Source organism: Cupressus sempervirens, chromosome 3, assembly GCF_028749045.1.
Source record: "Cupressus sempervirens isolate cs-2001-9-10 chromosome 3, ASM2874904v1, whole genome shotgun sequence".
Taxonomy (NCBI): Eukaryota; Viridiplantae; Streptophyta; class Pinopsida; order Cupressales; family Cupressaceae; genus Cupressus; species Cupressus sempervirens.
In genome coordinates this window covers 49,954,774-49,975,675 of record NC_143120.1, presented here as the reverse complement: position 1 = coordinate 49,975,675, position 20,902 = coordinate 49,954,774, and the positions used below count along the sequence as shown (strand labels likewise).

At 33.4% G+C, this 20,902-nt stretch overlaps 2 protein-coding genes across 8 annotated transcripts in view; one reads left to right on the top strand and one right to left on the bottom strand.

Moving 5' to 3' along the window:
- The window catches only part of LOC149564736 (truncated transcription factor CAULIFLOWER D-like), a 248,965-nt gene that overhangs the window by 147,219 nt on the left and 80,844 nt on the right, over positions 1 to 20,902 (top strand). The window lies entirely within an intron of this gene.
- The window catches only part of LOC149564735 (protein VERNALIZATION 1-like), a 306,073-nt gene continuing 298,876 nt past the window's right edge, over positions 13,706 to 20,902 (bottom strand). For both annotated transcript variants that reach the window (XR_016361908.1, XM_089818295.1), the window contains 3 exons: positions 14,388 to 14,429; positions 14,203 to 14,300; positions 13,706 to 14,115 (listed from right to left, as the gene is read on the bottom strand). Coding sequence is in view for 1 of the 2 variants with exons in the window: in XM_089818295.1 (XP_089674421.1) it covers positions 14,106 to 14,115; positions 14,203 to 14,300; positions 14,388 to 14,429 (150 nt within the window). In the remaining variant the exon portion in view is untranslated. The remainder of the gene's footprint in view (positions 14,116 to 14,202; positions 14,301 to 14,387; positions 14,430 to 20,902) is intronic.

Below are 20,902 nucleotides of genomic sequence, written 5' to 3'. Positions count from 1 at the left end.
CAAGGAGAAGGAAAGGGGTTTGCTTCATCAAGTGACCCAAGTGAAGAATTTTACAATGGAAAACTAAGCAAGAAGGCTTAAAGAGAATGAATGCTTGAAGGGGGAACAAGCTGTCAGAGCTACAAAGTTGAGGACTAAATAGTGATCTATAATCTACAAGTAAGGTTGTAAGTTGTATTAGATCAAAGCTCTATTTTTACTTTCTAACAATTTTATCAACCTAGGGTAAATCCTTTGGACTAAGGTTGACTTAACAGTCATTGGAAAATCCTTTAACAGGGTGGCATTCCAAGTGAATGGCCTAAAGTCCTCTAGCAAGGCTCACTTTTAATAGGGTGATTGAAATCCCTTAACAAGGTCACATTTAATAGTGTGTGTTGTAATCTTTAATAGGGTTGGCCTTTAACAGGGCATCACTTCAAAAGAGTGAGAAAGGAGTAGCATGTTACTGGTGGTTTTTCCCAAATTGGGCTTCCACGTTAAATCATTGTGTAAAGTGTGATGATGGATATGCTATGTTTTATGCTTTACATTTTTGCATGTTGATTTGACAGTAACATGTCAATTTTGGTTAACACACAATGAATGCATGCATGATTAAGAATGTTTTATGGGTTCATTAAATTGTGAAAAGATTTATTTGTACATCTGGACCTTGAATAACTGATTCACCCCGCCACCCCCCTCTTAGTTATTCTAAAAGAATTCTAACAATTGGTATCAGAGCCATCTACTTAAGAGGATTAGTTTTAAGATACTATAAGCACAAAGATCAAGAAGTCAAAAAGAGAGATACCCAAGCTCAACAGAGATAACTTTTCTACATAGAAAAGTTTGATGAAGGTACACCTTGGAGGACTTGGAGATTATGCGCAATCTTGCATCTCAGTAGAACATGTTGATTCACCAGGAGCCCTAACTACTAAATATTTAAAGAAAAAGAAAGAACACAATCAAGAATGTTGGAGATTGCCTCTGCCCTAAGCTATGCTGAGTTTGATGATATCAAAAGGCCTTAAAAGTGCAAAGAAGATGTGGGATGCCCTAGACACCATCTATGGAGGAGACAAAAATATTCAAAGAGCCAAATCAAAGAGAACGGAAGAAGGTGAGAATATTGCTCAATATGTTTCTAGAATTAAAAAAGTTGTTAGTGCAATAAAAGGTGCTACTAGTAAAATAGATGATGATACTATGTTAAGTAAAGTCTTGAGAACATTGTTGCCCATGTATGCTATTAGAGTATATGGAATTCAAGAGTTGAGATGTATACCAAGAGATTATCTAACCCTTGAAGGTATAGTAGGAAGACTCACTCATTTTGAGCTATCCTATTTTGATAATTACAGACCAGAAAGTATTGAATCAGCTTTCTAAGCAAAATTATTGTTGAAGGATTCTGAGGAAGTAAAGAAAAAGAAGAAGAAGAAAAGAAAGATAAAGTATGCATCTAGTGACAATAACACAGATGAGGAAGACATTGAATAGTTGGAAGCATTGCTGGCCAGAAGATTTCACAGAGGAAAAGACAAGTTCAATGGTAAGTTTCTTATCATTTGTTTCAATTGTAATGAAGTTGGTCATATTGCAGTAAGATGTACAAAAAAGAAGAACTTTAGAGAAGGGAACAAGCATAAAAATAGAAGTGAAGATGATGGAAGAGACTACAGAGGCAAAGGCAAAAAGTCATGCTACATTGCTGATGAACATGAATTTAATGAAAATTATGATGAAGTGGTATATGTTGCAATGAAGGACGAATCAGATAAGGATGAGGCAACTACACTTGTGTGAACAAGAATGACAAATGGATCATTGACAGTGGATGCTCACAACACATAATTGGTGACAAAAGTAAGTTCATTACCTTAACCTGTTATGATGGAAATAATGTAAGATTTGGTAATCATGAACTATGTTTGATAAAATAAAATGGGTCTACCAAACTCATAGACAACATTTCATGTGACAATGTTTATTATGTTGAAGAATTAAATTATAACTTGTTAAGTGTGTTACAATTGAATAATTTGGGATGCAAAGTTGAGTTTAAAAATAAATTAGCCAAGATATATGATACAAATGGAAACTTGATTGGAAAAGGTGATCAAACTAGAAGTAATCTGTTCTATTTGGATATAGAAGATGCTACTTGTATTATTGCAAAATTAGATGATGTACGACTTCGGCACAAGAGATTATGTCATGTAAATTTTGATAATCTGATTAGTATTAGTAACATTAAAAGAGTTAGAGGTTTATCTAAGTTGAAGAAACCATAAAATATAATGTTCAAACAATATTAACTAGGCAAGATGACAAACTCAAGCTTTAAAAGTAAAGCTTATACCTTTAAGGAGATACTTGAAGTTGTTCATACTAACTTGTGTGGACCTTTGGACCTATTGAAGTACAAAGCTACAAAGGAGATAAGTATATAATGTTGTTTGTTGATGATTACTTTAGAATGTTTACAATGATGTTTCTATAAAAAAAATTAAATGCTTTTTAAATGTTTAAATGGTACTTGCCAAGAGTTGAAAATGAAATAGGTAAAAATTTAAAATGCTTGAGAGCAGACAAAGGAGGTAAATTCATTTCACATGAGTTTGAGATGTTCTGTAATGACAAAGGAATCAAGAGACACACATCTGCACCTAGGACCTCTCCACAAAATGGAATTGTTGAAAGAAGAAACAAGTCAATAATAGACTATGCTAGAACACTCATGATGGAGAAGAATGTTGCTTTAAAATACTAGAGAGAAGCTATAAGTACTATTGTATACACCTTGAACCATGTGCAAGTCAAGAAAGGTACTCACTCAACACCTTTTGAATTATGGTATGGTCATCCACCTAATCTGAAATTCTTTAAGAAATTTGGAAGTAAATGCTATATTCTTAAAGATGTTAGAAGTGGAAAGTTTGATGCAAAAAGAGAAGGTATATTCCTTGGTTACTCCACAAGAAGTAAAGCTTATAAGTGTTTAATTACTAACACTAACAAAATTGTAGAAAGTGCAAATGTGAATTTTGATGAGTATACAAAAGCACATGAGGCTAAACCTAAAAAAGAACCAGAAGCATACAAATGAAGGAATGCCTACTGAAGAAGATGCTACAAATCATGTAGCAAGCCAATAGCAAGTTTCAACAATTGTCGAGTCATAGCTTGTGAATATCGAGTTATATTCAGATGCCAAGTTGTAGAATGAGGAGAATGCACAATCTAACTCTAAGATTAGCACACATGGAAGAGATGCTGAAACACCTGATAGAGATGCACACAATGATACTGAAGCTGAGAGATAGAATACAACCACAAGAATTTAGCTTAGACTCTCCAAATATGTCAAAAGACACCATCCTGTAGATCAAATCATTGGAGACAAAGATGCAAGGCCAATAACAAGGAATAGATTGAGAGGTGAATCATATTTGTTAAGCATGAAGGAACCTAAGACAATGAGAGATGTATTGGAAGATGATGATTGGTACAAGGCTATGGAAGAAGAAATTCAGCAGATAGAAAAGAACAAGACATGGAGTCTAGTTCCTAGACTAGAAGACAAAAATGTGATTGGCACAAAATGGGTATTCAGAAACAAGTTAGATGAGAATGGTAAAGTATCAAGAAACAAAGCAAGACTAGTTTGCAAAGGGTATGCACAAGAAGAAGAAATTGACTATAGTGAAACATTTGCCCCTATTACAAGAATGGAAGGAGTGAGAATTCTGCTTGCTTATCCTGTATACAAAGGTTTTAAAGTTTATCAGATGGATGTTAAGTTTGCATTTTTGAATGACATATTAGAAGAAGTCAACATAGAAAAACCAGAGGGTTTTATTGACAAAAATAATAAGAACATGGTATGTAGACTGCACAAAACCCTATATGTATTGAAACAAGTACCAAGAGTATGGTATGAAAGACTTCATACTTATCTTGTTAAGATTGGATTTGAAAGGACAGATGATAACAACAATTTGTACATGAAGATAGATAAAGAAAAAGTTATAGTGTTATCAGAAATATTTGTTGATGACATCATGTTTAGTGGACAAGATGCTTTGTGTAAGGATTTTGCAAACCAAATGAAGCAAGAGTTTGAAATTTCAATGTTTGGTGAGATCAAATTCTTTGTGAGATTACAAGTCTATCAAATGAAATATGGTGTATATATATCACTTAGTCAAAATATGTCAAAGAGATATTGAAGACATTTGGACTAGAGGATTCAAAACTAGTAAGTACACCTATGGTGACAACACTCAAGCTATCAAAGAATGAGGATTAAACTAAAGTCAATTAAACATTATATAGATCCATGATTGGAAAATTGCAATATGTAATACATATTAGACCTGATATTGCATTAGTTGTGTGGATAGTTGCAAGATTATTTACTAACCCTAGAGAGAATCACTTGATGGCTATAAAAAGAATAATGAGATACTTGAAAGGAACAAAAGAGTATTGGTTATACTATAAGAAGAATGAAAAGTTTAAATTGAAAGCCTACACTGATGCTAATTGGGGTAGAAATATTGATGACAAAAAGAGCACCAGTGGAGGAGCATTATTCTTAGGCAGAAGACTTGTTACATGGAATAGCAAGAAGCAAAGTTGTACTTCCCAATCTATTACTGAAGCAGAGTATGTTGTTGTCGCTATTAATTGTACAAACATTGTATGGATCAAACAACTACTTAAGGGAATGAAGGAAGAAATCACAGAACCAATGACACTTTATTGTGATAATACAAGTGCTATCAATATATCAAAGAATTCTGTAATGCATACAAAGACAAAGCACATTGCAACAAAGTATCATTATGTAAGGGAATTGATTCAAAATAAAGAGGTGAAGATGGAATATATTAACACGAAGGAGAAAATTGTTGATATCTTTACCAAAGCATTACCTAAGGATGCTTATGAGTATCTGAGAGGTAAACTAGGGGTGATACCCCTATCAAATGCTATATAAAAGACAAAGGGAGTACCCTGCATCAAACAAGTTGACATTCATTTCATACAAATTGATGCAGAGGATCTTACTTTAGGAACTACCTAAAGTAATCACAGAATTGGAACTACAAATCAATCACAAGCAAGGTGAAGAGGGAGAAAATTGAAGAACTTGCAAAAGCCTATATCTGCATATAACAAAGATGCCAAGTGTTGAATATATGTCTTTGGCATTGTTGTCAAAGAGGGAGAAAGTACATTAAACTGATCAAGGGAGAAATGATCAAGGGAGAAAGTATATTAAACTAATTAGTGCAAGAGGAACAATGGAGATAGTACATCATTAGAAGATCAGAAGACTGAAAGAAAGAAAGAGGGAGATATTTTGATATTTTGTTGATTCATGAAAGAAGAGAATCAGATAAAGAAGGAACTTAGAGGGAGTTATATTTTGTAACCTAATCAGAAGATGGAGCTACTGATAGAGGGAGAAATCTCCACAAGTTTTCCTTTTGGTATTTCCTTACTGTTTTAACCCAGTTAGTTTGATGGAGCAAGATGTTCATCATTTGTTTGACTAGTTGATCAGTTTGGTTTGCCATCAATGCCAAAGAGGGAGATTGTTGATATCTAATTGAAAAGATCATTTGAGTGGAAGAACTTTTGAAGAAGATTGTGTGTTTCAATCATTGTTTTGTCACTCATGTCAAACCTAATACATGCTAATAAGAAAATTGCTTACATGTTTCAAGCACTATCACTTAGTTGATTGATGAGGAGGATTTGATCAACAAGATGTAACAAAAGTACCTAGAGGAAAGGTTGGGTTATGATTATGTATTGAAGTGCAAGAATCAGTCAAGATAGTAATAACATAATGTATTGGTGATCTACTTGAGGTTACAAAATGACTAGCTACATGTTGAAAGTTTAGAAGAATAAGGTTAAATAAAGTTCATCTACCAAACTTGACCAAGTTGATAGTAGGTGTCAAGCAAAGTTAGTGAAAGCCAACTAAAAAGACAGTTGGAGGTGAGTAAAAGCAAATTTTAGTGGATGCCAAGGAAGTTAGTAGGTGTCGAGCCAATTAGTTGATGCTGAGTAATTTCTAGTTGATGTGGAGCACTAGTAAAATCCAGTTGATGCCAATAGATTTTACAGTAGATGCCAAGTAACATAGTACATGTTGAGCATCAAAAGATTGATAATGTCGAGCTACTACATTATGGCAAAGATCAAAGATTTTCCAAATAAAAGTTGACAAGTTTGTTTTCTTAGAACCTATGAATCGGGAGGGAGATAAGATTGATGAGCTGGTGGCAAAGAATCTTATGTAAACCATTTTGGAGGCAAATTCAAATGGATTCTAGGAGAAGTTTCTAGAAAAGATAAGAAATGGGGTAGATACATTTTATCCTACCTAATCCATCGAAAACCCTAATTTTTGTGATGGATAATGCATGGGAAAAGAGTTCTAAATTCCTATATGTAGGGATGTCTAGTCATGAAGCATAGAGGTTAGAGAGTTTTGATGTGAAAATCTGACAAGGAGAAGGAAAGGGTTTTTCTTCATCAAATGACCCAAGCGAAGAAGTCTACAATGACAAACTAAGCAAGAAGGATTAAAGACGATGAATTCTTGAAGGGGGAACAAGTTGTCAGAGTTGCAAAGATTGTAAACAAGCAGAGTTGATGACTGAATAGTGATCTGTAATCTGCAAGTAAGGTTATAAGTTGTATTAGATCAAAGCTCTACTGTTACTTTCTAACAATTGTATCAGCCTAGGGTAAATCCTTTGGAGTAAGGTTGACCTAATAGTCATTGGGAAATCTTTTAATAGGGTGGTATTTCAAGTGAATGGCCTAAAATCCTCTAACAAGGCTCACTTTTAACAAGGTGGTTGGAATCCTTTAACTGGGTCACATTTAACAATGTGTATTGTAACCTTTAACAGGGTTGGCCTTTAATAGGGCATCGCTTCAGAAGAGTGAGAAAGGAGTAGCATGTTACTGGTGGTTTTTCCCAAATTGGGTTTCCATGTTAAATCATTGTGTCAAGTGTGTTGATAGATATGCTATATTTTATGCTTTACATTTCTGCATGTTGATTTGATAGTAACATATCAATTTGGTTAACACACAATGTTCATGCATGCATGATCAAGAATGTTTTATGGGTTCACTAAATTGTGAAATGTTTTATTTGTACATCTGGACCTTGAATAAGTAATTCACCCCCCCTCTTAGTTATTCTAAAAGAATTCCAACAATCAACTCTTCAAATCAATTTTGGTAAAATACTTTGCTCTACTCAAAAAATTCATTATGGCATCCATCCTTAGCATAGGAAACATATATTTCACTATGACCTTGTGAATAGCTCTAGAATTAGTACACATTTTCCATTCTCCATTCTTCTTAGGTGTTAATACAACAAGTACAACACATGGACTTGAACTTTCTCTAATCAAACCTTTCTACAATAACTCATGTACTTATTTGTTAAGTTCTTCATTCTTTATAGGTGCAAATCTACAAGGTGCTTTATTTGGTAAAGTAGCTCTAAGGATTAGGTCCATACAATTACTTACACTCCTTACTTGTGGTAAACCATCAGGTATTTCTTCTACAATAATATCTTTTTACTCATTCAACAAATTGATGATTTCTTCCGGTACCTAGTCAATACTTACAACTTCTATTGTCACTTAGTTTCCACTATTTGTTACTTGGGCAACACTGCCCAGTACTTGATTACCACTATTTCATGTCATTGGGTAATGACTAGCATAACTTGGTCTCCTTAGAATTATGGAAAAACAAACTTCATTCTTCTTCATTTCTTTTTCAAATTGCTTTCCATTATCCATGTAAATTCTCACAGTAGTACAATTAACCTCATCTGGACTTTCAATCAAAGGAAACAATATTTGCTTTCTCCCATTCACCCAAAAAGTATATTTATTCAAACTTCCATCCTTTATAGCATATCTAATATATTGCCAAGGTCTACCCAACATAATATGACAATATTCCATAGGTATAATATCACACAAAATTTCATCAAAATAATGTGCAATCTTAAACTTCACAATACATTGTTCACTTACCAATATTTTATGCTCATCTTCGATCCATGCAATTGTAACTTAGTAACCAACTCTTCTAATGCCAAATTTGTAGAACTTCCACTATCAATGATCACCTTGCAACATTTTCCATCCATCTTACATCTGGTCTTGAAAATACTTCTCCTTAGAACTTGTTCCTCATCACTTCCCTTATTACATAAGGTTCTTCTCACCATAAGATTTTCTCATACCTCAGGTCCACTCAGTGAACCGTCAATGTCTCCTTGAACCATAACAGTTCTTTTACCTTGTTCATTCTCAGAGGATCTACACTCAAAGGATTTATGCCCTTCTTTGCCACACTTGAAACAATTACCACAAAAACTGCCTCTAGAATAAGAATTACCTCTTCCACGATAAGAACTAGTACCTCCTTGGTAAGAACTACCACATTTCCACTTGGTCTTGCCTTTTTTATCATTATTATATTCATATTTTCCCTTATCTTTCATAGTATTGTCAAATCTGCTACCTTCTTCATAAGAATTACCTCTGCCTCTCTAGAATCTTCCACCTCTACCTCTTTGTCTTTGTTCATGTTTTTTTTTTCAAGATCTCCTCAACTTTGAAGGTATATTGATATGCTTCATCCACACCTTCCAATTTCACAAAACCTATTTCTTCTTGAATTCCAACCTCAATCCATTTAGGTACCTTGCAACTTTCTCAACATCATCATCCACATGTCTAGATCTGATGTCCAATCTATAGAATTCCTCTGTATACTCCTTCACAATCATGTCCCTTTGTCTCATATTTTTCATTTTCCTCAACAACATAACTTGCTAATCAGCAAGAAGGAATTTTGTGTTTACCTTGTTCACAATTTTCAACCAAATCCTTATCTTCTCATTTTCTCTTCTTTGTCTATTAGTTTGCAAATGCTCCCACCATGGTGAGCCATGACCTTTTAGCCTAGTAACTACAATTTTCACCTTCTTACTATTAGGAGTGTTTTCAAACTCAAAGAACTTCTCCATATTAGAGATCCATTCCAATAGAGCATTGGTGTCCAATTTTCCATCATAAGGAACAACTTCCACAATAGGCTTTGAATATGCCCTGGACAATACTCTCAACAATCTTTCCTCATCTTGATCTTCTTCAGGTTCTAGATTAGGGTTTGGTGCTATAACTTTATCATCACTCACATCACCAAGATGTGCTCCTCTTCTCTGGGTTGTCTCCACAACATCTAATATGGCTACAATTTGTCTCAATGTATCCAATATGACATTGTCAGCATTTCCTCTACCTCGAACCATGTTTACGATAAGGTACTAATTTTCTATATCGTTGTTCATATGATGCCTACTACTTAATTTATAAGGTTCTACATTTAAGAGTTAGCTCATGTGCTCTTAGATCTAGATAGGTGATTAATGTGTTGACCTATATCTGAGGCTGCATAAAGTTTTATAATATATTATGTATTTGGTCATTGGTTCACTGAGGGCTAACCCTATATTGTATAACACATTTCCTATTATTGGAGGTTGTAAATTCAAATCAACCCGCATGTCCTAATAGTTATATAAGTAATGTCATTAAGACTTAGGAGGACGATTGGTAGCATCAAGGAGGCAAAGCATGAGTATAGTTCTAAAGTACCAAGTTTTGGTATGTAATCTGGAATATATTGGCCATAACTAAGAAGGCTTTACAACCTAGCATGTTGTATGTTATTTTTCTCATCAATCAATATTTAGTTGTGTAACTAAAATTTTTTTGTGATAAAATGAGTTGGTTTCAATTGTATATTGTTATACTTATGTTTTGTTGTTTTGTTGGGGGCTTGGTCATCTCCTTTGGAGATACACATGCCTTATATTGCATCTTAGTGCAAGGTAATATACATAGCTTTTAGATGTAATTCTTTTGCTACTTCTATAACCAAATATGTTTAGTGTGTTGAACATGAGAAACTAGTTCACAATGTAGGAATAGGAGCAAGAACATAGAAGGTAAATTGATTGATGTGATCAATAGGAATCTAATAAGATTGTGTGGTTATAGATATTAGATCCTAATAATATTACTAACTTGTTGTAACCATACACTAATTGGTGATTGGTAAATAAAGTTATTGGATTTTGGTGTCTGATAGAGAGAATTGTGAAGAACAATTTAAAAAAATTAGTTATTTTATTGATCAATAGAGAAAATTAGTTTTTGGAATCAATCATTGACTATAGATGTGTGATGATGTGTCCATTATAATGTGGATAGTTATGTAGGAGTTGTGTTGGTTGATTTGATCAAATTTCATGATGGAGCACATGCAATTGTGCAAATGCAATAAATTTGGAGTTTTATTTACAAATCAATACATTCATAAAGCATGTTGTTAGAGCAAGTTGAAGATCATTTCCAAATTTTGTCAATAACTTCTAAGGAGGGGAATTTAAACTTCTTATAATTGGTCCTTAGAGGCCATATTTCATAGAACATGATCAAATAATTGTGGGTTCTATCCCTACCAAAGCTTTTCCCTCTAAGAAGGGTTTCCATGATATTAAAAATCTTGGTGTCTTGTGTTAACCTTTTTAGATGCTGGATGTTATATTATTCTACATTATTTTAAGTTAGGTATATTGGTTATTTTAGAAGGCCTTAAGCTTAGTTATCATATTTATTATTGTATTAATTCACCCCCATGTCAACACCTATTAAAACCAACATTTACATCAATAGGTAATATTTAGTGTTTGACATTCATAATTTCCTTCTTGGTTGAGGTTTTTCCCAATTTTAAGGTATTTATTGACACACTTGACTGTAATTCTAATCTTTCATTTGTTGATACGTCTTCCTTCTCATGACATTAGGGATATTAATTTTTTTTAAATTGGACAATTAGATCTCATTCTTCATAATGGGATTCTCTTTCAACCTTAAATATTCTTTAGCGTCTTGATGATTCCTTATAATGGGGGATAATGTTGTCTCTATTAGGGTTGTTTGCATTAAAATCTAGGGATGGATGTAGTTCTCGGGGATATTGGTGTGCAACCTTTGTACACAACATCTTGACTTTCTACGAATCTCTTTTTCAAAGATGAGTTTTGTTCCATTAGATTTTTTCCTTCTCTCCACTTGTGAGATATTAGGTGCACAATACTTGTATATAGTTACCTAACATAGCCTAGTACCAAGGTTCACATGCTATATCTTCATATTAGTCTTGCATTATTTGCATAATAGTTTATCCGCTCAAGTTGAACTAAAAGGGGTGGAAGCACAAGTGAAATAAATATAATTTACTCTATTAATATTACTTAAGATAACTTAGTTGGCATATGATACTATCATTTAACAATAGTTATTTTTAGTATCATAATTTAATACGTTCTATCTTCATTAAATATTTGTTGAGAGGTAGTACTTGCATATATAAGCAATCTCTCTCATATATATATATGCAATTCATCAATTCAATAGTAACTATAATTTCTTATCAAACATTTAATCTTTTAAACAAGGAACATATTTGTTGAGCTAATGCCATGTGTAAGATATGATGAGAAGGCTAATCCAATTAACCAATTCACTATATTGGTAAAGCATGCAAATGGTTAGGTAAACCCTTCTCTTTTCTGTTTACCTCTTTGGAAACTTTGTTCATATTTACTAGAGTTTGTGCCTTATCAAAAGAAAATCTTACCTATACTAAAAAAAATTCCAAACTATTTCGAATTGAGATTAGAATATCTATTACAAACAATATTGTACCACAATCTGTAACTGAAACAAGTTACATACTTGTAAAATTTATCTCTTAGCTCAGCTGGAGCTACCTACTATCGGTGTCCTTAAAAAGGGTATGTTTGGCTGTTGGTCTTATTAGTCCTGCAATAGGCGAAGACTAAAATTTTCATATTGCTCTTACCTATTAATTCATTTTTAGGAAACTGTGTGGAGTCCTTTTATCCAATGTTCTTCCAAAATACTTTATTAAAGTGAGATTTTATCATTTAATTCTTATTTTTTGATTGGTCAGTTCTTTTTTCGGTGGTCTTTTTATTTTTCTATTGTGAAAAATAGCAAATTTTATTTACAAATATTTGGACATTTATTAACAATACATGTAGTAGGAACCATTTTATAGGTGGTAGCTTTATATTAATCCACTTGTATTATATTATCCAAAATTTTAATTCAATCCACATAGCTAAACATCATAGACATGTGACAACCTTATAACACTTCACGTGGTTACAATGATTTTCCCCATTTCGCATGACAACCATATCAATGGAACCTTGTGCTTATAATATAGAGTTGAACTCTCACCTACACTTACAGATATTCTCATTACTTATCATTAATTCTTCATAGAGCAGGCTTCGCTAGTGTGGCAATTCATGTGCAACATTCTAGTGAATTTGATAGTCATCTTGAGAATGGTGGTAGGGATTTTAATAAAGGTTCCTTAGAAGGAAAATTTAGTGAATTTGATAGTCATCTTGAGAATGGTGGAAGGGATTTTAGTAAAGGTTCCTTAGAAGGAAAATTTACATTTAGTGTGCAAAGATTCAACCTCAAAGGAGGATCCTCATCAAATAGGATTCCTGATAATATTGATCATTTTAAAGGGAAAGAATATGAAAATGGAATTGAAAACAAAAATATTCTCTCAAGAGCATTCAAGAAGTCTAATGAGGGGTATATAGTTCTATGGGCTCTGAATGAAGGCGACAATATGCCTTCTTTTATAGTGGAACTAAAAGCCTTGGACTTACAAGTGCCAGAATTTAAAACAACATTTTTTTCCAAGAAACGCTTTGAAACATGCCAATTGTTGTATCATTCAAAATATGAATATGCCTCTTATCATAAAAGCAAGGCAAAACTTGGTTTTGACGATGCCATACAGTCTTACTATTAGGGAGTTGAGAGCTATAGTTAATTAGTCAAGGGTGGTTAACCCAACTTTCACTTCTTTATAATTCCACTCTTTGCATTCTTATTCTCATCACAAAAAATACTCTGTGTTGCAAGTCTTGTAGGGTTTGTCCTCCCAAGAATTTAATTATCTATTTGCGTCCTATTTTTCCCTATTTGCTATGCTTCCTATATCATTTAAATAACATAAGAAATGTTTAGGAAATATATTTTTTCTATTTCAGGTTTATAGTTTTAGATTTTTTTTCTACGCTTTTGCATATTTCATCTCTATATTTGCTCTTTCATTTGCAAGATAGAGATTGTTGAATATGGGTCAAAAAATATGGTTACATACTTAAGGTCTTATTCTAATTTTAGCACATGTATTTGCAAGGTAAGCTTATGCCTCTTCAATTTAATAGAAAACATTTTGGAGTTATCTTTGAACAAATGCATTAGAGACCCCAATAAACTCTCTTTCAAAAATGAATCAGTATTTCATCAGCCACATTATTTATACTTCAGCCAAGAAAACAAACTAAAGGATATTCTCATGTTTTGGCTGGAAGGGTAATATAAAGCCCAACCACAAAATGTGCTCTTCCACCCATTTATATTCCATGAAATATTTTCAAGTTGACACAATGCTATTAAATATTAAGCTTAAAACAACAGAACATTAGGTCCAACGGAATATTTAGACTTACAAACAATTAAATCAGATATTAATGATCTTGTTAATTTATATGAAATTCACAGTCAAGACATGGATGATAAATATGCACTGTATTTTGTTATAGTTTCCTGTTTTGACGGGGCATCATCTTGCATGCTGTGCTATTTTTCTTTCCAATGTTTTTATTAATTATATACTACTGCAAATCTACACAGTAACCAGGTTTAGATATCTGTAGTTCTCTATTTTTTTTCTTTATAAATGAACTGCCAATTCAATGCAATATAGTCTTAAATTTAAATTATATTTGACCATCGCTCCCCTTTGAGCATTAATTTCTTTTCGAATTGTCTATAATAAAATCTCTGTCAACGCTGTATTTTTTAATAAATCTTCAAATAGTAATGATTTTTACTAGGCCACAGCTGCCCTCAACTTCATGACAGGCTGCACAGTACACAAGTAACTTCATTAAAATTTAGCTTTCCAGCTAAAGATAAATCAGTTCGCAGAATTTAATATCATGAAAGTTACGTGAGATTAAGGTTAGCTTGAGGCAGATCTTGTTGAGTTGCACCGTCTGTCTCCATGATGTCAAGATTAATTTCGAATGCCTTGCGAATTCGACCAATCTGTATCATACTTAGAAATTCCATTGTGGTCAAAAGCAAAGGAAAAATTATGGTGAAAGTGTGGAGAAGGTTTGGACAGTTTGTTACCTTTTTATCCAGCTCGGCGTTTTCTAGTTTAAGTGACTTTTCCTGCGTCGAAGTAAAATCATCAGCCATTATAAAATAATGTCAGTGCAGGCGTGAACAGCAAGCAACTTAGAGCAAATTCCAAATTAAAATGCATAGCATATCAATGGATAAATCAAATTAAGCTAAAATGTGATACATCATTGACTTCAACAGATGTTAAAAGACATGAGAATAAATATTACAGGAGCCTCGAGATAAGTTGTCAAAACCATTCAGTTCGTCTATTGTAGGATGATCCGCCCAAAATGTCACGTGAAGAGCTTTAAATCTTCCGAAAAAATAAAACATGAAAAATATAAACAAATAAATATTGAAGACGCAAACAAAACAAAAAAAGGTATAATAGAGTTTAATTTATTAAATTAAAAGGAGAATATGCAGCCAGAAGTGGAGAAACAACTTTGATCGTCATCTTTCCTTACCACGTGAATTCATTCATAGTCACCTTTGGCTGATTGCTTATTGAAAACAGTAGTTCTACACAGACATTCACCATGTTTAAAGGTTGTAACACCCTGTTTAACTATCTGAATCTATTGTTACCAAAGATTTTGTTTACTACACAAGAACCTGAGGTTTCCAACGATGCGCAGAGACTGAGTCTTTAAGTTATCTGAATCAATAAATAATAGTTTTCGAAATTTCAATGCCATGGTCTAGGGCTTGTTGTTGATGGTTCATATTTTTCCTTAAGGTTTCTTCTAAAATTTTACAGTTTTTAAATAATTCAATGGAATTTCAAAATGGAATTTATACAAATTCATCTTAATCATAAAGAGGATAAGAATGAACAGAAGAAAAAGATACAACAGAGTGAATTACATGATTCACTGAGTAACAAAGCAGGCTATTATTATGTGTAGGGGATACAAGCTTTCATATCTTTTAAATGATCTTGCGTTTTCGTTTACCTTTTTTTGTGTGCTGATTCTCATACAGTGACTTTTAAGTTCCTTTTTTCTTTTATAAATAATATATTTTTAATACAATTTAATGGCATTTATCAAAAAATGATATATATAGAGAGGATTTTATATATATAGATAAATTTTTATACAAATGAATAGACAAAGATGCAAGTCCAAGGTCTATTTGAATAAGTGAGTTAGATGTCACAATCAAATAATATTTCGCTTGAAATTGAAATTAGAAGTCTAAGTTATCATGTTTATAGACATCATTCACTTTTTATGGCTTATTCTTGGGACAGTTTAAACATCACACACTGATTTTTCCAATCTTAATTTCTTTCTTAATATATGATTTTTAAAGGTGGCCCTTATTCTTATACCTTGACCAAGCCAAACCAAACTCTATGGACTCGATCTTATCTTTTGAAAAAATCTGACTATAAAAATGAGCCTAGTGTGAATCTCATGCAACTTCAGCTTACTTTGTTCAAATAGACTCTTAGTAAAAGGGAAAAACTAATAGCTCAGGCTCCACCTCATCAAGTTGTTGAACTGAACAGGTGTCTGGTCGAGTCTCATCAAAAATCTTTCCACCTGTGCAACACATATCTAGTTAAATAAGTTATACCAAGTCTTGCAGACCTGCCCATAATCCGCATAATCCATATGAATTCTAAAAGCTTCCTTCATAGCTGAAATTCCTCTATATAAAGAAGCTATGTAATCTGCTATTTTGTGTGCAGCCAGATCTGTATGAATATTTAAATTTATTTCTTTGTGATCTGCTGTCACCTTTTTTTCTTTCTATTTTTGAATATGGTATCAGAGCAAAATGTGATATTTGGGCCGTGATAATTTTTCTGGTGTGTGAAAGAGCCAAATGGTTGATATCTAAGAATTTGGAGAAAGATAGAAGAATCTGACGAACTGTGCATGGGAATAGTGTGAAGAAATGTTTAACTTCTGATTTGAAAAACCTAAAATAAAGAAAAGCATTTGGAATGATGATTGTGAGATCAGAAGATCATTAGAGTGCTGGTTGTCATTAATCTCTGCAACAGAAGTTCAACTAGCACTATGTTATCGTAAAGAAAATTGCAGCCGCCCATTGGGGATGGCAATCCCTAAAGAGAAACATATGGTAACTGCTATCATAATTGAAGATTATGTTTGGCAAATGCAGATAGATGGTGCAAATCAGATTCTGTCATAGAAGCGAGTTTGTTGCTTGTGTATGGGTTATTAGAATTCTTAAATAAGATATGTATGCAGAATGTGAGAGTATGGAAAATATGCATCATGTGTTTGATGTCATGATTAAAACTGATATGACTTCTCATAATTCTACGATTTAAGGCTATGCTGAAAATGGAGATGCCAATAGGCCTTTCTACTGTTTACTCGTATGCAAGTAGTATTAGAAGTGAAAATGGTTGTTGTAGGATGCATAGGAAATTGTCGTGAAAGGAAAACTTAATACTAATAAATATAGTTCTTAAACGCTTTTGACTTGCATATAATTTGTGCGTCTAGGTGTGGAAGCTATAACAAGTCCAAAGAATGTGAATGAAATGCACACATCGGCAAATTTATTATAACAATAAGGGAATATATACAACCTAAAAACTGTTTAGGCAGTTGTGTACAACTATATAAATCGTTACATAAGTAAACTGCCAAAAAACTACTTCCTAAAAAATAAATAAACTAAAGATGCTCCGAGGGATTAGTTAGCATTCTCCCCTTAATCTGAAGGGATGTTTGTCAGGCCAAGTAACATTCCGAATTGTTCAAATTTAACCTCTCCTAGTGCTTTAGTAAAAATATCAGCAATTTGTTCTATAGAGGAACAATGTTTCATCTGTATAGTTTTGGCCTCAATATGATGTTGAATCAAGTGATATTTGCTATTGATATGCTTGGTTCGATCATGAAATTTAAGATTCTTGGCCAATTGTATTACATAATTATTATCAACAAATAAAGTTGTTGAAGTTATCTATTTCTCCTTCAAGTCATCAAGAATTTTTCTCAGCCACACAATTTCTTTTGTAGCTTGAGCTACTGCTACATATTCTGCTTCAGTTGTACAGTCAGTAGGAATTGTTTGTTTCTTTCATCTCCAAGTAAGAGCAGCTGATCCTAGGGTCATCAAATAACCAAAAGTAGATAACCCATTCTCTTTGTCACCATCAAAATCTGAGTCAGAATAGCCAGTAAGATGGAAGTCTGACACTTTTGAATATTTTATGCCAAGAGTTTGAGTTCCTTTCAGATATTCTAAAACGCGTTGTGCTGCAAACCAATGTCCTTCACATGGTTTATGCATAAATCTGGACAAAATTCCTACTGCAAAGGTAATGCTAGGATGAGTAATGAGGGGATAAATCAAACTTCCAACAAGATGCCTGTACTTGGTTGGATCTGATGGAGCCCAATTTTAATCTCCATTTTTTATTGTGAAGAGTGGCATATGGAGAGGAGGTATCATTCATTAAAGTGAAGGAATAGATGTGAACATCAAAGTAAGTATACAATCCTATAGGATAACATAACCTTCTTACAATATGGGAGATATTTTGATAGTATCTTGATTAAGAAAGTTTAACTAATAAAAGCATACTTAGCTTGAACTATACAAGGAATTCACAATCTTCATTCACTCTGGGTGTGATAGACTAGAACCTTTGATCATCCTTGGAGTTGCTATATTGATGGCTTGCAGGCACCCATCACAAGACAGAGATTGATGTTCATGTTTATATGATGGTTAAGACAACCAAGAACAAGGAGAAAGATGATAAAATGATTGAGGAAATACGATGTATCTTCCTATTATTTTGCATAATTAATGACTGTTAGCTCCCGTTGAAGGCCTATTGTGATATCGTGGAGGAACATTATTTAGATTGGTATTCCTTGGTCATGAATGTAGTGGTCCATCTTGGCATGCACTCCCAACACTTTGAAGTGTTAGAAGAATTTTTATACAAGGATGTAAGCGATGGACACAGTCTTCTTGGTCAGGCATTTTCGAGAGTAGCTATATGCATAAATGAAGATATGAATGATAACCGATACTCTTTTTTGTTGCTCTCAACCAATAAGAACATCCACAACGATGGAGTCAAAGGTAACAAAATACAAAGGTTGTGTGAGAAATATATTAAAAAAAAAGAAAAAACTCACAACCTAACCCTAAAATCTGCTCGGGAACAACTATTACCGAGTGATAAATTTTGCTCGGTAACCAAAGAGAATAGGCGGCAGGAGAGTTTACCGAGTTAGCTCGGTAAATGAAAGAACACACAACTCGGTAACCAAAGCAATTACCGAGTGAACTCGGTAGGCAAAGTGATTACTGAGTGAACTCGGTAGAAGAAGACACCGAGTGTACTTGGTAGCCACAGGAGAATGGAGCTCGGTAGAAGAAGGCACCGAGTGTACTCGATAGCCACTGCAGAGAAAGACTTCTACCAAAGACAATACCGAGTGCAAACTTATAACGTGAATAATTCCACCATTAAAACCTGAGACTCAAAGCTTCAAACTTTCAAATAAACTTTCCAAAATGCAATGAATTGAAGAAGGACAACAATGGATTCAAGTATGCTCGCTTGCTTTCTATTCAACTCTGATTCAAATTATTACAAATCTGGGAGCATTCAGCTTCAACCAGAAAACCCTAAAACTTCAAACTGAAAACTTTAAACTTTAAACTTCAAACTTGCAGCTCTAATGGCTGCATACTGCAATGCCTAGAGCAATCACTGCTTCAACAGGTCGAATCAAACAAATGATAAACTTACAGAATGACTAGAGAAGAAACACGTGCAACTGCAGGCACGAAATGAACTTCCTTTGCTCTACACTTTGACGTCTGGATTTGCTGATCACTTCTCTCTTCTTCCTTCTCTGCAACTTCTAACCTGCTCTTCTTCTCCTTCTTTCTTATTGGTCGAATGACACTGATCATTCCTTTTGTCTTCTACCAAAAAATTTTCCCACTCATTTCTAAATTCAAAAAAATTTCCACCTACCATGCAATAAATTCAATTGATCGTTCTGCAAGCTGTTAGGGAGGTAGGTGGGCGTTTGGCTCCAGGGAGAAATGACTGACTGCATTAAATATTCCAACAGGTTGCACCCATCGAATATAAATAAATTTTTCTACGACATCGGGAGAAATTTTGGACAAAGGTTCACTGTATCATTAAAAGACATTGCCGAATAACAAGAATGGAAGTTACGCAAGAAAAACAAAGAGCCTATTGTATTAGTCGTGTCATGTGGAGTCCAGATGGGTTTTTATTTGGAGTTGCTTATTCAAAGCACATCATGCACATATATACTTCCCATGGTGGTTATGATTCACGATATCAATCATAGGGAGGAAAACCACTATACACTATCAGTTTATGAACATCTGAGGATATGAGACTATTCAGGACAACCCCTCATGAGTTTTGAATGTGTCGCCGATGATCTTCATGAGAAACAAAGCTATTTCTTAATAAAGTGTCAATACAAAGCAAGCATATATCAAGATTAATTCAAACGCAAAGTCATGAAGTATTCAAATAAATTTGTTATTAATGTCAATAAGGAACAATTTAGGGAAATTGATTAAATAAGAGGTGCAATTTATTTTTGAAGATAGGTAGCTTTTAAAGTTAATAAGTCACAACTTTAGAATAATAAAGATATAAAAATGGGATGAATAACAAACAAGAGATAGATCCGAACATTCACACATTCTCAAGGAGTAATTTATATTTATTTATTGTACGGGGAATAAGGAGTTCAATATGACTTGTAATATAAATTGATTTATTTTATTTTAATAATAAAATAAAAGTTTTTTTTTAATTTTTCAAATGGCATGGAGATTTAAACTGCAGGGGAATCATTTTTGTAATTATTTTTTGGAATTTTGCATCAATTTAATTGTTGGACAAGTGGACATGGTCATTTAACATTTTAAATTTGATAATCATAGATATTGTGAAATAAATAATTGTTTCCCCATCTCTGTCCAATTTGTCTCCCTAGCAGAGGAGTTAAAATTCAATCTGGATTAATTTAAAATGGCATAATATTTGATCTGTTGTATCTCAATTATTTAATTGTTGGCAGTAAAATGTGTAAAACATTATAAAGTTCTACATGATAATTCATTGAAGTTGACTCTGTTGCCCATATGAGCAGAGGCACTGGTCTTTTTATTATTGAAGTCAAAAAATCTATAATTTCCTTCCTGCAAGCATCAAATTAATTATTATTCAATTATACAAAACATTCAATCATTACCTAGCATCCAATTCTCATTTTAATTGAGTTCAAAGATTTTGCCAGTCGGAGAACTCAAGAAGTTCAAATTCGCTATAGAAAAGCTCTAAACCAGGTAATCAGGTTCAAGGAGGTCTACCCACCTAGGTGTAGTGGAGCTTGAAGTGCAGGGAAATCGAGAAGTATTTCCGTTCATTGGGCAGAACTGATTGAGAAGTCCTATCAGAGAAGTGGCAGATTTGGGAACCAACAGATTGGTGACTCTACTAGGGA